Source organism: Pyxicephalus adspersus, chromosome 6, assembly GCF_032062135.1.
Source record: "Pyxicephalus adspersus chromosome 6, UCB_Pads_2.0, whole genome shotgun sequence".
Lineage (NCBI taxonomy): Eukaryota > Metazoa > Chordata > Amphibia > Anura > Pyxicephalidae > Pyxicephalus > Pyxicephalus adspersus.
The window spans coordinates 45,570,771-45,588,541 of NC_092863.1; the positions used below are offsets into that span (position 1 = coordinate 45,570,771).

Here is a 17,771-nt window from a genome sequence, read left to right on the forward strand (position 1 = left end):
TTATTTAATAGTCAAAAAAATTCCAGTCACTAGTCACTTTCCAGTAAACTATATATATATCTCCTAAGGGATAACATTATCTGCAATGAACAACCCTCAGTCCTTCTCTCATTAGGGCAATTTCCATATGGAGTTCTCTCTCCCCATGTCTCTATATTAACCCAACCATTTCACATTGAGTGTGTTTTACATCAACATCTTTTTTTACCATCACCTCTTTAAACGCACGAAAGAAATAGATATACAAACTAAAGTAAAAAGTAAAAAAAAAACAACTGTTTAAGATCCTCTTTAAAAGTTAGCACATACATTTAATGGCTCACTTTTGTGAGCCAACCTGTGTGAAATAACTAGTGAAACACAATGTCAACCAAGATTCACACAGAAAAATATAAAACATTACTGTAATAACTACAACTTTTGGCCCTTACAAAATGCTATCCCTGACATCCATCCTTCTGTAACACACTGTATGAAGTGTTCAGCTGTAAACAAACATGGAAGCCTTTTTAACTGGATGACAGCCTGAGACCTCATTTACATTCCTAAACTGAACTAAAAAGAAAAAAGAGAAATAAACCAAAAAGAAGGAATAAGAAGGTTATATGCAGCCAACAAAACACCAGTTTATTATGGTAGCCCCAAACCTATGTACCTCTGAATCATATACAGCTGACATTCTTACCCGTATGTGCTGGTTTTTGCAGTCCCTGAGCAGTGGGTTGGGCAGTCCACTACTGTGCTTCCGCCAGCAAATGTATATATTAAGCACAACATCTGCTAGCCCTGAAGGCCACTTGACCAAGAACCTCTGAGCAATCACCTTCAGATATCTCATCAACAGCTCCAAAATACCACCATTTTCCAGATTATCCAACAAAAATTGGTGCACATCTTGCTTCTCTGTAACGACAGCGTATGAAGAATGTCAATAAGAAACTAGGCAAAATAAAACATATACAGTTGTGTGCATAAGTTTTCATACCCTGGCAGAATTTGAAAAATTATTTTCCATTCTTTGGAAAATATGAAATATCACGCAGATCCCTTACCTTTTATTTATTACCACATAATTGTGTGTGCTCTTTTTAAAAAGCCCAAATAAAGTCTATATACCTTGAAATATTAGGGAACATTTTATACCCACAAGCTAATACACATAGGTTCCAATTAAGGCTATAAAAAGATAAATGTCTAGACCTGTAACTTCTTTGACTGTAATCAAAGTATGTGTATAAATAGTCAATTTAACTCCTTTCATATCTGCACTGACTTTGCTGGATAATGAGCCATAGGGAAAGCAAAACAACTGTCAATGTACCTGAGAAAAGGCTGTCGAATTGTAGAAATCAGAAAAATGGTATAAAAAATATGCAGCGTTTTAAAAGTGCCAGTAACGTTCAAACTCCGATAAAAAGTGGAAAGTTAGGCAAGTGTCAGAACATTTAGTTTTAAAGCATACCTTGTGCTAGTTGGCAAGGTCTACTTATTTGTCCAATAGGTTGGCTATTTGAGCTAATGAGACATGCGCATTGATGCCCTGGAAACCGATTGAACTGTTGTCTTACAGCTCCTAAGTATCCACAATTATAAAAAAAAACATTGAGTACCGTACTGGTTTACAGCCCCTCTAACTACAATGCACTGTTAAGTAATGCTGTTATACACACTCATGGGTGGATGTGTTATCAGAATGAGGTTAGGCAGTTAGCATGGGAGCGGATGTCAGATTTCAGATGACTTCCAATCTATAACTTCTGCTTGGTCATTATCAGACAGAGTATGCTATATAAAATAGAAAATGTTTATCTCTCTCTCATTATTACAAATGTAAGAATAAAACATTTTCATGAGCCAAATGTACACAGCTTGATTTTTTTTACCTAACCAATGACTAATTTATAGGTATAGGTACCCTGAAAAAACAGCTTACCACTGGGATCAGTTTAGACACTTAAGAGACTTTAGGTGAATTGAACCTATAATTATTATCCTTCTGATCTTTAACCCGCATCAATCTGCTTCCCACTGCATTTGTATTAACCTTTACTTGCAAAGAATTAAAATGCAGTTGCAACAAAAGCCAGTGTAAGCTCTAGTGAAAGAGCAATACACCTCAATACAGACCTGACTCCATGAATGTAGTGGAATCAAATGACATAACATGATCACCAGCACGGAAACTATCCCGTTTTAGGTCTGATTGCATCTCATAGTTACTGATGGAATCATCTTCTTCCTCTGAGTCCGATTTACGCAGCCTGGAGAAAAAAAAGGATAATGGAAATATTTAAAGTGCACTAGACCAACAAAACTAAAATAAAGCTTTTACTTTTAGCAGTGTTAACAGATTGAAAAGACATTTACACCTTTGATCACTCAGATAAACCTGGTGATGAACAGTTAGATATTAGACATTCTGCACACAAGGATCTACAATAGAAGGAATTCTAACACATGATATGTATCTTAATGCCTCCAAAATGCAATACTTTTACTGTTACCCTACCATACATAAGCTGCACATTATAACAGGACCTTTGTGTATAGTTATATAGACATTTCAATATGGTTTGTCTCAGACTCTCTTTTATGTGTGCTTACAACAGATGTTTTAAAAGTTAAGAACCCCTTGGCAAAATAATACTTGGCCTGTGAAAATACAATTTTTAATATACCTTTAGGATTAACATTTTTTCTTGCCAAAGGATTTTTTGACTTGCCTGTACTTAGGCAGCATAACTGTATATGAAATGCACAATTTCATAATTAGGACACTAGAGAATGCCACCACCAAAATGTGAAACCTTCTTAAAGGTTAAAGTGCATGCAAACAAGGCTCTTGTTTGCTGGATTTTGGCCTGTTGAAAGTTCATCTGCTCAATATATATATAAAAATGACGGTGGATTTGACAGAAATCCTGTAAGCTAATGACTGAGCTCTCTGTGCATAAGAAAAGTCTGTGAGAGGTGTGTTTTTACAGATGTGTGAATAATAAATTAGGCAAGGCTGGCACCACATGCTTAGGGATTCAGACAAAAAAATGTTTTCATATCTGGCACAATAACAAACATTTTTTTCTACATGCAGCTATTTTAAAGAGACAAAAGATGGGGAAATGTGCACGTATTGCAAAGATGTTCATATTATGCGTTTTACTAATTTTGTCTTGGCATAAAATTTTAAAGATGAACAAATATGTTTTAAATACAAAAAACAGCTACTGGTATATTGGCATGCTTTGTGTACTTCTTTTAGATCTGTTTAGAAATCCTATGTAAAACTGTGCAGGAGTTTCCGGTCATAAAGGCCAGTCACTGCTGTTCTGCAGGATGACTAGTCTTGTATAAACCCCCCTCCTCTTGTTTTCTGCACAGTCCGTAGTGGCAGGACCTGTGGGGTCTTGGTGCATGTACAGTAATAAAGTCACCGATACTTTTACAAGGTAAAAAATACAGTACACGCAAAAAGTGGACCTATATACCCTTTGTGGCTATAAACAAATCCCTTAAATAAATAACAAGTGACCTATACAATTTGCACTAGAATTGTACCTGGAAGGTAGGAACTTTATTAACAATTCTTGAAAATCAATTCTTTCCTCCTTTTTGCATTTGGTGTTACGGACACGGGCAGATCTTCTCTTAGCTGTTTCCCCAGCATCCTCAACCACTCTCTTCCTCTTCACACCTTTCTTGCTTTTGTCATTTGCTGACTGATCTAATTTAATGAAAACATAACAAATGTTTACTTTGAATACATTAATACACAGGTAATGAGAAGCATTCTTACCCAAATCACCTAACATATATGTGAAAAATATACCTAAAGGGTAAAGGAATTACATTTACCTAAGCCCTGTCTTTTACCACCTGGGCAAGCAAGGCATCAACGTCCTGTTCTTAAACAGATAGCAGGCCAAACATTGTGAGAAGATGTCCATGCTGTGTACTGGGGTGTCTTCCCATGAGATTATGCCTCCTCTGCATATAACAGGCCAAAGTTTGGTTACATAACCCTGTGCGATACATATGGGGGTAACATAGGTATTATCCTCAATTAATCCTTTACATGTATGTTTTTAACTATAAAATTATATAGCAGACAATTTAAGGAGAGGGAAGAACTTCCATTTTAAAGAGTTGTCTACTTTAATGTACATCTTGACTTTAGGAACAAATGCAGTTTGTTTGCCTCCCCACCAAAGCAATGAGATGCATGCTAACTCTGACTACACTGGACCTAGATTAGGGTGAAAAGAGATGACAAAGACTTTAGTACAGCCGCCTTGTACTCTCAATATTATAAACAGTTACCAAAATAACTGGTCTTTGTAGTTACTGTTTAATACTCTTCTGCAAAACCTATTTTTTTTTATTTTGTGTGTGTGTGTGTGTGTGTGTGTGTGTGTGTGTAAACTATATGTGGTCCATGTAAGAAACACAAGTTTACTTGCTCTTTTTACAGCTCTGGGAAATCTGCTTGCACATTTGAAATACAATCTAAAATAGTTATTATATGTAAGGATAAAGTATCTTTACACAACAATCCAAACAGAGCATTTCCCCGGAATCAAAGTTAGCAACCTCCTAGGACAATTAAATACAAAACACAGAAAACATGTATTGGTTTAGATATAAACATCCCACAAGACATATCAGCCTTAACCAAAGGCCATGATATCCATTAAACTCAACAATGCATTTTGTAGGATTAACTTGCTTCTTCAGGAAGGATTTTAACTCAAGAAAACTGTGCTTCAGGGGCAGGCAGGTAAATATATATCAACAATTGCAACCAATATAGATGAGTCCACTGCATTTGGTCAATGACCTATGTTTAAGGCTACTAAGTGTTGTTGGGACCAAGGTAAAATGTTTTAAAAATAATTTAATGGAGTATTGAATTTAACATGTTTGATGTTTTATATACAAATGTATGTATATACAAATGTTTCACATCCTTTATTTGCCACATAACTCCTTACTGTATGTGTGATGTCCATATCTCAACACACGTTGTGTTTTTTTGTATCTTTTTACATACAAAATAGCCATTTCACCTTGTGTAGTGGAGGAATCATTCATATTCTGGGAAGGCAGAGAAGGAGTAGCGCACGAAAGTGAAGGAACTGGCTCTGGTACTGGGATAGCTGGTGTTAAAGATGTCAAGATGCTGGGTGCATCTATAGGCATGCTTATTGGAGGTGGGGTCTGTGGAATAGGAAGAAGTTGTGATGCATCTTTGTAGTCTGAAAGGTCAACCCTTTTTCCCAGGCTAGGACGAGGGGGTTCACAGGTTGTAAGGTGACGATACATGGCCAAAAGACTTTCACCAAGGCACTTCCACCTAGAGACGGAAAGCAGATTTTTGTCCAATTAACACTTAACTTAACAATTTCTACTATATACCGACACCTCCGTTAAATTATTCACACTTACGTCAAAAATGGAATGGGTTGAATAAGCTTTAAATCAGGCTCCTGCTTCCTCATATTTAAAGCCTGTCTTTTCCTGCGCAATTCTAATGCTTCCTCCACAATTCTATTCATTTCTTCTTCACTGACATCCACATCATGAATGGAAATATCACTGCAAATTAAATACAATGAATACATTTCTGATTTCCGATACCTCAATATCATGCTATTTAGAATTACTAAAATCTTGTTATGGAATCTAGAAAAGTTATGATGCACAAGTATCTGTCAATGCCAACAGAGGAATAATCCCATATCAGTGTTCTCCCCAGCCCCTTTTTACTGGGCGCACCACCTGGCACTTTTTAATAACCACCCAGGTGTTTTTGGGTGGTTACTGAATAGCTGAAACACAATACAAGGGCTGTCACTCGCCTACTATTTCTGCCTACCTGGCTTAAAAAAAATTCTGGGTCCAACACTGCATATTAATATAATACATCTTCTAGAGTAGGGGTCAGCAAACTTTTTTGGCTACTAGGCAATTTTAGTAGGTCAAGAAGGCACACTAGGCCAGATTCTCTCTTGAGTCCCGCACTGATGGCTCCACCCCCCACCAAGAACGCCCCTGAAGAGAAATCCTTCTCCTCCGCAATGCATACAGAGGAGAGGGAACGCCCCCGAAAGGAAATCCCTCTCCTTCGCAATGCATACGGAGGGGAGAGAATGTCCCCTTACCCCCATATGCGGGTCCGGAGCCGCGGGTTGCTGACCCCTGCCGGACGGGATTGAGCCAGATCCACCAGGGGGGACATTAGGCCGGAACGGACTACTGCCTAGGCCATATCTGGCCCAAAGGCCGGAGTTTGCCGACCCCTGTTCTAGAGGGTACAGTTCAGCACCATTTTGCCTTCGCAAACAGATTTTTTCCTGGTGGCATCTGTTCAAAAACCTTATTTTATGAAATCATGGCTTTGTTCAGTAGTTTCATTTGGTGAGTAATTCTTTCTTTTAAGATATTAAAAATTTTATTGATTTTCCAGAGAAACAAATGACAAGTACGACCATACAAGTACAAAAAGAAAACATGGGCAACATAGCCAAATGAGTTATAAAAGAAATATACCATTCAGATTTTTTTTAAAAAAAGTTGAAACAACTATTGAAGGTTATAAAATCATTAATAATGAAAGAAATAAGAAAAGAAAGAAGGTTACAGGCTGCAAGGTTACAAAAGTAAAATCTCTCTTAGGGGAAAGAGAGTAAGAGTAATGTGGGAATAAAATGAGGAGACTGATGGGTAAAACCTAGATTTCCTTGGACATGAATTTTCAGCTATGTTTTTTAAAGTTCATTCTGAAGAAAAAGGAAGCTGTGGTTGCTAACTTATTTTTGCCAGGAACCCCCCAGTAATAAGAGGTTCCTGAAGCATATTAGAATAAATTTGGTTAACATCAGACCCTGTGAGTAGGCTGGACTGTAACTTCATTTCAACCTACATTTCATTTATTAGTTGGAACAAGTTGAGTTAATGCAACTTGTGCCCCCCCCCCCTTCTTTCCTTTCTGTACTTCAACCCCCTTCCCCATAGTACATTGTTTCTGTATTATACTGTTTTTTGGAAATATGCAATTACCACTGCCTGTTTTTGGTGTGTATTGTTTATTATTACAAAAATGTAAAGATTTTACATGACAAAAATGTAAAAAGAAATAATAAAATTGTTTACACATCATGAACATAAGTTCTCTACAATAGATCCACTGTATATTTAAAGACAAACACAATAGGTAAGCACATTTTAGGTAAATATCTTTTACAAACTCAATCCTTATGTCTAAAAGGTGTTAAAACCAAAACAAACTCCAAATATTTATATTTACACAGCATGAATTCACCTCAAAAGGTAAACCAAAAGGTATACTGCCAATACTAACAAGGTCCAGAGTAGGATTTTAATATTAACAAAGATTCGGGAAATGGCAATGCCAGAAACAAACGAAAAAGTCAGATAGGCTTACCATTTCATAAACATACGGAAAGAGTCTTTCCGAAGACCTGGTTGCTCCTCAAAAATTTTCTCTTTTAGTACTAGGCCTTTGCTGTAGCGACAGTCTTTCTCCAAAGCCTTACAGATGAAGTACAGACAATCTGTGCACAAGACAAAAAAAACATTGCATCTAAAAACATCTATAGACCAGCAGCCTCTCTGCCTATGCGTGGCCCCATATTGGACTGTTTATAGACGCAAGTAATGCCAGGAACTGTAGTAGTGGCATCACTCGTGTCTATAGACCAGCGGCATCTCTGCCTATGCATAGCCCCACATTGGACTGTTTTATAGATGCAGGGAATTTTAATAGCAGTGCTATTTCAGTGAAGAGGGAGTTCCAGCCACTCATAACATTATGCCCAGCAATGGACTTTTTCTTGACGCAGGGAATTGTAGCGGTGCTATTTCAGTTTCAAGTTTTGCCTGCGACTGTGTCTAAGTTTTTATTTTGGCCCACTGTATATTTGAATTTGACACCCTTGGTCTGGATTTATTAAAACTATCTGGAACGCTCTCAGTATTCTAATGCACAAGGCTGAATCATCTGCATCTCTTTAGTAGACAAACCTCAGGGCTTATTTACATGGATGTTTGCATTTGTGGCTACTGGATGCCTGCCAACTGCTGATCAACCACCTTCTACATGCGATTTTTTTGACAGCCATGTGACTTGTTATGGCTTTGAGGGGCTGATTTGTTTATAAATTAAAGTCTTATTTTCTTAAGTCTAATAAAAACTATTGGTTTGGGTAATACTTACTACTATAATCATAGATTGTATACAGGACAGTGACCAGATTATCTAGACATGGCCAATGATCAGGATTGCACTGTAGTCCTTCTTCAAATGCATGTCGTGCTAATGGAATACGGACAAGACGAAGTGCCAGTTGACCAATCTTATACCATAAGTTAACGTCCGTAGAGTCTAGCATGACAGCCTGCAAAAAAAACATAACAATCAAGCTAAAGTGAACAAAATCTGCACAAAAACAAACAAAAACTTTTCAACCTAAATCCAAAAATGTGATCACTCACAGTGTAGAAGAAACTGATTCTGGGCAATGTATTACTACCAAAGAGACAAAAATTGTAAATGTTTTTTAAAGGAAACTATACCAAAGAGTTTTTTAGTTAATACAATAATATAATGAGGCTCGCTTTGGAGTCCTCAATTAAAAAACAAAAGTGTGAACATTCAACTCAATTCTCTACTCGTGAAAGCATCAGGGATGTTCCTTGGATCAGGAATTAATGTAAATATTCAACCAGTTTTTTAAGTAGAAGTTCTCAACATTTTTACAAAATCAGGTTCAGTGAATATATATATACATTGAAATATTGAAATTGAATTGAAAATGACTGTCATTAAGTTTACATAATACTGGGAAAGATTAAACTACCTGTTACGGAACACACATCTAGGACCATGATAAAAAATAACAGATGAGTGGAAAATTAAATAAAAGATTTGTATCTTGTCTTCTGGAGACCTTAAAAATTCAGATCCACTGATGATACTGGGTTTGCAATTTAAAATATTACACCTTTGAAGCAACACTTTATTTTACTATTTAAAACAAACATTAAGCAAGGCAATGCAGACTTTTTCACTTCTTTCTGTCAATGGCATTACAAATATCAAAGAGATTTAATAGCCAAAGTTAATATTAACCACCCGGGTGGTTAGCCCGACATTGGTTCGGGGTAAGTAAACTTGCTACAATCGTTTACCCCGAACCAAGGTCGGGGTAGCTAAAAATATAAACAAGCGTTATATTGCAATCCGATTGTCATACAACATTGTATGACAATCGGATTACAACTAAAAAAAAATACTTACCTCGTCCCCGTAGCTCCCCCTGGAGATGTCTTCTCTCTTCTTTCTTCATCCAGCGTGTGCAGTGACGATCTCCGGGGTTTCCCGGTGACGTCGCTGCATGCGTCGGTGCGGGCGGGGGGGGGGGAAATTCAAATAATTTTGCATTGAACTCAATACAAAAAAGCTGTTGTATAATTGTATTATATATATATATATATATTATATAAGCTACTGTACAGTTACAATACAATATACACTTTTTTTTTTTTTTTTTAAAGATTGTTTTTTTTTATGTTTTAAAAAAAAAATTATTATTAAATTTATAAAATTTTGGACATAGTTCGGTGAGTTATGCTGTGATTCGGTGAATTATAAGTAATTATTGAGTAATTTGGTGAATTATAGCCTACAATCTAAAAAAATTTTCCATGCAAAAAACGAAGTTCAGAAAGAATTAGAACACCCGGCATTCGCGTACGCGTCCCTCGGCGATTCCTGATGATGTCCGTGCATGCGCCCGTCGTAGCGGGAAATTCAAATATTTTGTATTGGATTCAATACAAACTCCTGTATCCAATTCAATACAAAATAATACAAAATATAGGTATATTATATTAATATATATTAATATATATGTGGTTTTGTCTATAGGTATGTGACGTTGGACTGTTGGACACTAGGCAGGTGTTTTAAAAAAATATATTACTATACAGTATACCGAATTATTGCATTTTCAGTATTTTTTATTTATTTATGTATTCTTGTTTAAGCTGATTTTTGTGTTTTTTATTTAATTTTACTAAAAGTAATTTTTTTTTTTTTTTTACATGATTGTGTGTTTTAAACTTTTTTTATATTCATGATTATTATTATTATTATTACTAGACCCTTGTTCGGACATATTTCTGTAAGTTACAGGTCTACAATTTAAAAAAAAATTTCATGAATGTACCGCTTTTGGTACAGAAATCTAAACATCAGTGAAACGCCCAGGTGGTTAATCACGGCTTTTGTAAGGTGGTTGACAGTGACATTATTCTCTCTTTCTTTGCAACTAGCATTTTAAATTTATATACAACAGTATGTCAGATATAAAGGGCTAGAGCAGTATCTTACAACCAGGATTTTGTAGAACCCTAGGGCTTCTCCAGAGGTTGCTAGGGGTTCATTGAGCCATGAGCTCGAGGACCTCTCTGGTCAATAGCCATTGACTTCAATTATCTTTTTGGCTATCTGTAACGGTGGCATTCTTCCCAGTAGCCAGCAACATAAGAGGCATTCTTCAAACTGACCACCACACTAATCTACTGTGAGCTGTGAATAATGTATTTATAGCAGGGGTTTCCTCATGCTAAAAAGGTTGAGAAAGTGTGGACTAGAGCTATAGAACTTACTAATATAGTAAAAATTGCAATTACTTTTTAGCAGCAAAATCGTGTGGGAAGGGTGGGGGAAAAAAAATCACCAAATGTAAACAACTAGGAGCTCACTTTACTTTTTTTAATTAATAAAAACACAGAAAACTGTTTAAAGCCAACGCTGCATATTACACAGCTGAAATCTCTAATGTTGCATAACATGCTTTTCTTCATATGCTCTGTAAGCAGGGTGTTTTACAATTACTAGTACTATTACAATACCAACATTTCCAAATGCTGAAAAAAACCAATGGAAAGTCATATAACAATAAATAGGTTGTTTCCCCACAAGCATTTTTCTATCTGCATGATCTAAGTAAATAGAACCTAAACTGATTTACACAACTGAAAAAATAATGTATTATTTACATAAATTTTGTATATTGTACCTCAAGGTTATATTCCATTGCAGTTTCCAAATCTTCCCTTTTCATGGCAAGCTGTGCCAAATTCTTAAATGTGGAATATTTCAGCAATAACCCAGGATGTTTAAGACCTTCTTTTTCATCTGTAACTGGGGCAGCCTGAAAATATAGGACAGAAATCATGTGCAACATATTAAATAAATATCACTAACAACTACAAATATGGCAGTATAGTATAGCAAATGGTTCATTGTAACTGTACATACAGAAGAACTGCCATACAAACACTGCATTGTACTGAAATTGTACTGGCATTGTACTGAAAAAAAAATACTAAAAAAAAAAGACACAAAAGATGTTGCTGAATGAGTGATTTGTGCAGCACACTGTCAGTACACTGTACAATAAACATTTATATTTACCACAAAATGCAGTACCCCATGGTCACAGCCTGGCCATGAACAAAACATTTTACATCCACATAATGATACACTTTGTATGACATAAAAAGAGAGAGGAATTCTCAGATTCCTGTCAATCACTAGTGCATTCTAGTACACAGTCAGCTTTATACTCTCAGTAGGCATACCTACTGTCTCTCTCTAATCTCCTAAACATTGCTGCACCTCTTGCTCCCTTCCTTGGTCTATTTTTGTTTCCAGTCAACAATAATGCAAGGTTTCTACAACCTCAAAGTTCCCAACCTCACTCTTTTCTACCCTCACCAGTGTAGCAACTTTCCACACACTATCCTTAGAAAACCTATATTTTCCTGTCTTTAAATGTGTCCGACGCTGTGGCATACTAAGTAAGAGAAGGGCCCTGTTGATTGAATGAGCTGACATTTTACCGGTAAATCTGCCTTCAAACAAATAACAGAAATACAAAATCAGTGTTCTCCCCAGCCCCTTTTAGCTGGGTGCACCACCCAGCACTTTTTAGTAACCACCTGACTGTTACTAAACAGTGAGTGGCTACTGAAAAGTTAGGTCCTAATACAGGGGCTGTCATCCCTCTAAAACTTCTTCCCACCCACATTAAAAAATTCAGAAGAACACTGGAAAAACGACTCACTTCCTGCATGAGGCGAGTGTCAAGCAGCTGGTGATAGGCCTGTGAAGATTCATCATAGCGGTCAAGCTTCTGCAGGTCCAAGGCTTTGTGATAAAGTGCAAAGGCCTCAGCTTCCTATAAGTAATTTGTGGTAGAGTTATATGATGCATGGGTCACAAAATGGAACATTCAATGCTCAATAATTAATTTACTGTCATTACCTGAGCTTCCTTTGTTTGTGTTTTGTGACTCTTGAAAGTTTCCTCATGTTCTTCTTCCACAGCAGAAGTGGCATTTAAAGCTGCTATACGGATCTAGCGAAAAAAAAAAAACACAAAAATACATAGGTGAGTGATCTATTAATTTTTATACAATATTGACACTTGATAAAAATATATTTACCATCTTGTAATGTTCTGTATACTGGTACTACAGCAGAAGACAGGAATTCATTCTGGAACAAATAAAATAATTGGTATGAATGCATTCAATGTAAATAATTTTGCTCTGTATTTACCATAACAAATACAATCTACTATTCAAAATATCTTGTTTTCATTGGTGGATTCTACCGCCATGTAAAACAAATTTGATAGCAATACAGTTAATTCATAAATTGGTTTAGTGCACAAAATTGCATCTACCAACAAAGCACTCATTATTGGACATCTGTTGTGCTGTATTGTCTCTCCTACTTACCGCTGTTTAATATAGAAATAGTACATTTCGTCCTGCCATACCACCTCTACTCCCCAGCTTCTCTATCCAATGATCAGCTCCTATTCCAACTCTTCACGAAATTATTTACTTCTCCATAGAGTTTTACCTTAACTATATAATTATTATCCAGCTACAATATTGTCAGAATAGGCAGAAATATTTAGGTGTAATGGTATAATATGAATCCCTAAATATCATTAAGCCAATATTCCCGCGATCATGAAATACTTGGTACACATTCCAAATATATTTTAATCTGAACTCTTCTGCACTGACATTACTTGCTGTAATTACACCGCACAATGGGAGATTCTAATAGTGTGCATCAAGAGCCCATCATGACATCACCATCAACAGTGCTTGCACAAAACACTGACCATGCAATCCACTGTAAATCATCAGTGCTATGGACGGTACACTAACATGGCTAATGACTATATATTGGTATTGTTTGGACTAGACATGGGCATTGCTAATGTCTGTATATGATCAGTGCTATGGACAGCACTAATGTCTGTATATGATCCATGCTATGGTAAGTGCTATGGACAGTGCTAATGTCTGTATATGATCAGTGCTATGGACAGTTTTAATGACTATACATGATAAAAGATATACAATGTCTGTATATGATCAGTGCTATTAAGGGTAAATACATGGGCATCTATCCCTGGTGTTACTGCCTGCACAGTGATCTCCCACTATAGACCCTCCAGTTATGACAATAATGACACAACTTTGTGGTAGGTGAGTCCCATGTGGAATATTATGCAGCCATTGATCTCTAGTAGTATAGCTGTGTGTATAGAATGTCTGTGTAATAGTTCAGCCTGTAGTGCCATGAGCACAATGCAGAGCCCTCCACTCGCCAAGCCTATCAGTGGCCCTCGGTGCTGCAGTGTCCTTCAATAAGTGACAGTCATGGCTCCCCGCCATAGACAGGTTCACGTGACCTGGCGCGCTACAGATAGGCTCCCGCACCTGGGAATTACCGGGAAAGAACCGGGAAACTCACCTATGGTCACCACGGCAACCACCTCCAGCACTCATCCAGAAAGGACCACATTCACCCGGCTGTATCAATGGCAGCCGTAGGCCACCCTCAGCCCGATACGGAGCCAATCACATGATCGCTCTTTAGACGCACGCCCACTAGAGCAGCGTGCCGGATGCCACATTACTACTCCCTTTGTATCAATAAAGTAGGAATACAGGAGTCAGACGTGTGCGTGCCCGCTACAGTGCGCGCCCCCGATACTCCCATACTGCGCATGTGCAGTGCTCTCCTCATTCCCTTCTACACGTCCTATGTTGGTTATTGAATAATAAATCTGTATAGCAATAAAAGTAATAAAAAATGTCACTTTTAAAGAGTCCTGACGTTCATGAACACATTGCCATTCTGTAAATCCACAAAATGCTAAGTTATCAACCACAAATGCTGTCTATGAATAAATTAACAGTGCACTGTCAATAGATAAAATATAAAACAAAGACATAATAAATAGCAAGCTTTATAATACATATTATACAATAATATACCATAATACATGTTTAATTGTACTGGTAGAATCTTCAGCAACCTTAATTCCTGTTACACACACCCTTGTCCCACCTCATCTCACAGCCTTCACCTCACTTCATCATGTAATCAGGGCCACGTTTTTAATAGAGGGACTGGACAACTTCCCAGGGCCCCAACCATCTCCAGGGTCCCAAATGATAATATCACAGTGCAGGGGCTGGAATGCTATGAGGGCTCCATTTTGTCTAAAATTGTCCTTGCATGTAAGTGTAGGGTTCTGAGATTCATGAGGGGCTTTTAGGCCTGTGAGAGAACAAAGACCAGAAATATGTCATTAGGTAGCTCTATAGGCACACATCTCACTGTTACTCTGCATTCCTGTAACAAACTTACACTGTATGGTAAAGGCCATCTGAACTTTAATATTGTTATTATTATTATTAGTAATAAACTGTATTTATATAGCACTAACATATTACGCAGCGTTGTACATTGAAAAACGGACAATAAAAAAAAGGCAGCTGTTAACTGCATGAGAGACATAAGTAAAACTAACATACCTGTCTGTTTGTGGAATCCTATATACCATAGACTGAGCTACGCATATTACGTGTTATATATATTCTTGGCAAGCCTTAATACTGGAATGAATTTACTCCTGTGTTCATACATATGAGAAACGTCATTTTAACCTGGCCAGTCAAGATGGCCAAACATCCAAAACCCCAAGGAAGAACAGGAGAAGCTGTTGATGCCATCATAGAATGGCAAGTTTAGTTCTTTAATTTTGAAAATGAAACATTGGTGAACAGGCAGGGTTTGTATTACAGGGAATAAATACTATTATTATTATTATACAGTATTTATATAGCGCCATCATATTACGCAGCGCTGTACATAGTCCATAGTTGTGTCACTAACTGTCCCTCAAAGGAGCTCACAATCTAATGTCCCTACCATAGTCATATGTGATTAATGTAGTCTAAGGTCAATTGTTAGGGAGAAGCCAATTAACCTAACTGCATGTTTTTGGGATGTGGGAGGAAACCGGAGTACCCGGAGGAAACCCACGCAGACACGGGGAGAACCTGCAAACTCCATGCAGATAATGTCCTGGCTGGGGATCCAACCTGGGACCTAGTGCTGCAAAGGCCGGAGTGCTAACCCCTGAGCCACCGTGCTGCCCTATAATAAATGCAATACATTGCATGTTGTGTTTAATGTTATTAAGCTGCTTATGTGCAATTCAGAGTACAGATTCTGCATATGCTGAGATGAAGAAACGCCCTCACAACCACAGACATTCATTTATATGGCCTTAAACAATAAATATGAAAAAGCAGAGGGAAATATTGGCGTCAGTAAATGAGTTCAAAGATATTGCATTGCTTGGACTTAGAGAAATATGATTCCTGTTAAAATCAGCCAAATACATTCCAGGTGCATCAAAAATGAAAAGTGTACAAATAAATACTCAAGCCGCCAAACAAATTATTACTCAAGCCGCAACCACAAACTGCGTAGAAAAGCCTGTCACCTGTCAGCATGCTGTGGAAAGTAACTATCTCTCTGCCCCTGACGGAGTCATATATATAATTATAAAAATGAATCTCATTCCTTCCACCGATTGTAGGTTTCTGGCTCTGACCCTGTAGGGGTCTGCTGGCCTTCTGCAGAAAGATCACTACTTTCAAACAAGGAGCAATAGTCCCACTTTGCAGTATGCTGGAAATAGAAAGTTTTTTTCATGCTGTGCCTGCTTTATTAGGAAAACCAAAGGATGTTACACAACTCTAGGTACATCTGGAATTAGGCTAGCTGATTTAGGGGGTTAAGCAGGGCTTCAAAGAAACTGATCCTTTTCCAGTTAGGACAAATAAAATCAGCTGGTTGGTAACCTGTTTTGTCTGTTAAAGTAGGGTGTGATTTAAAGTGTAACTAAAAAAAGGAAAGAGTTTCTCTGTTATTTGAAAAAAATAGAAATGGTAAAAGTGTTCAAATAGTATCCTAAAAATGTACATTTTGCCTGGAATTACATAGCACAAAGCACTTCCTGTATGTGAGGATATGAATACACACCCATGCCTATGGTCTCATAGCCATATGTCTAGGGTGCTGAGTTACTGGTGCCATCAATGCTCCTCTTAGATGACATGGAGGGCTGCTTACCGATTTCCTTGCTGGAGGCTTTGATATGAGGAAACAAAGCCCTGCCTCTACCAAGCTAGCCACCATGCAGAAACACTATACATTGTAAGGCAATTAAAGGGAAAGATCAGATACAGAGAAACCACAGACAATACTAGCTACTAGTTCTTTATCATATGTCTCAAGTCATATGTCAAGAAACTTAACTTGTATGTTGGGGTAAAAAGAAAATTGTTGTATATCTTTGCAATATCTTCTCAATTCCCAATGCCTTGCCATTGTTTATGAAAAAATTTGAAAGCAGCATCAGCTAAGGGATTAGGCTGCCTTAACAAAACACTTGTAACTGCATGACATTATATGTGTTAAAGCAATCGGATGCAAAAATTTGAATCATTTATGTTGTATATTGGGTCAAACGCTCACGAGAGTTGTTAAGCATAGAGCTATCCTGTGGGATGTTGTTCTTGTGTCTAAATGAGCACAGCAGCATCTGCAGATACACATCCCCAGGCAATTACACACTGTGCCAAGGGAGAGCTAAGCAAAATTAGAGGTTTACATTTTGTTCTACTAGAGAAACACTTCAATTCACAGAAGCATAAATAATTGTTTTACTGATTTCTGCAACTGATACAGGGAAAGAGGCGGCACTCTCTACAGCCTCTTCTGGACTCCTGGTAGCTTCCTCGCTACAAGAATTGACCTCAGGCAAAGATGGAGAGCAGCCTTCTACAGAAAGCTCAGGCATAAATAGAGAGCAATCTTCTGATGGGAGCTCAGGTAGAGATACAGAACAGTCTTCTAATGGGAGCTTAGGTATGGATGAAGTGCAGCCTTCTGATGAGAGCTCAGGTTGACATAGAGAGCAGCCTTCTGATGGGAGCTCAGGTAGAGATAGAGAGCAGTCTTCTACAGGTAACGTAGGCAGAGATGGAGAGCAGCCTTCTACAGGTAGCTCATGTAAAAGATGGATAACAGCCTTCTGCAGGGAACTCAGGTAGAGATATAGAGCAGCCTTCTGATGGGAGCTCAGGTAGAGATAGAGAGCAGTCTTCTACAGGTAACATTGGCAGAGATGGAGAGCAGCCTTCCACAGGAAGCTCAGGTAAAGATGGAGAGCAGCCTTCTACAGGTAGCTCAGGTAGGGTTTGGAGGGCAGCCTTCTGATGGGACCTCAGGTAGGGATGGAGAGCAGCCTTCTACAGGAAGCTCAGGTAGATCTGGAGAACAGCCTTCTGATGGGA

General features: G+C 37.7%; 1 protein-coding gene across 3 annotated transcripts in view; it reads right to left on the reverse strand.

Annotated features, from left to right (window-relative positions):
* The window catches only part of CABIN1 (calcineurin binding protein 1), an 87,992-nt gene extending 73,982 nt beyond the window's left edge, over window positions 1-14,010 (reverse strand). For all 3 annotated transcript variants that reach the window (XM_072415593.1, XM_072415594.1, XM_072415592.1), the window contains exons 1-12: window positions 13,867-14,010; window positions 12,534-12,585; window positions 12,353-12,445; window positions 12,153-12,266; window positions 11,103-11,237; window positions 8,234-8,414; window positions 7,442-7,571; window positions 5,443-5,592; window positions 5,064-5,350; window positions 3,556-3,721; window positions 2,128-2,261; window positions 686-903 (exon numbers count right to left, since the gene is read on the reverse strand). In XM_072415593.1, the coding sequence (XP_072271694.1) occupies window positions 686-903; window positions 2,128-2,261; window positions 3,556-3,721; window positions 5,064-5,350; window positions 5,443-5,592; window positions 7,442-7,571; window positions 8,234-8,414; window positions 11,103-11,237; window positions 12,153-12,266; window positions 12,353-12,445; window positions 12,534-12,536 (1,611 nt within the window). In that variant the 5' untranslated portion in view covers window positions 12,537-12,585; window positions 13,867-14,010. The remainder of the gene's footprint in view (window positions 1-685; window positions 904-2,127; window positions 2,262-3,555; window positions 3,722-5,063; window positions 5,351-5,442; window positions 5,593-7,441; window positions 7,572-8,233; window positions 8,415-11,102; window positions 11,238-12,152; window positions 12,267-12,352; window positions 12,446-12,533; window positions 12,586-13,866) is intronic.
* Window positions 14,011-17,771: the final 3,761 nt, after the last annotated feature.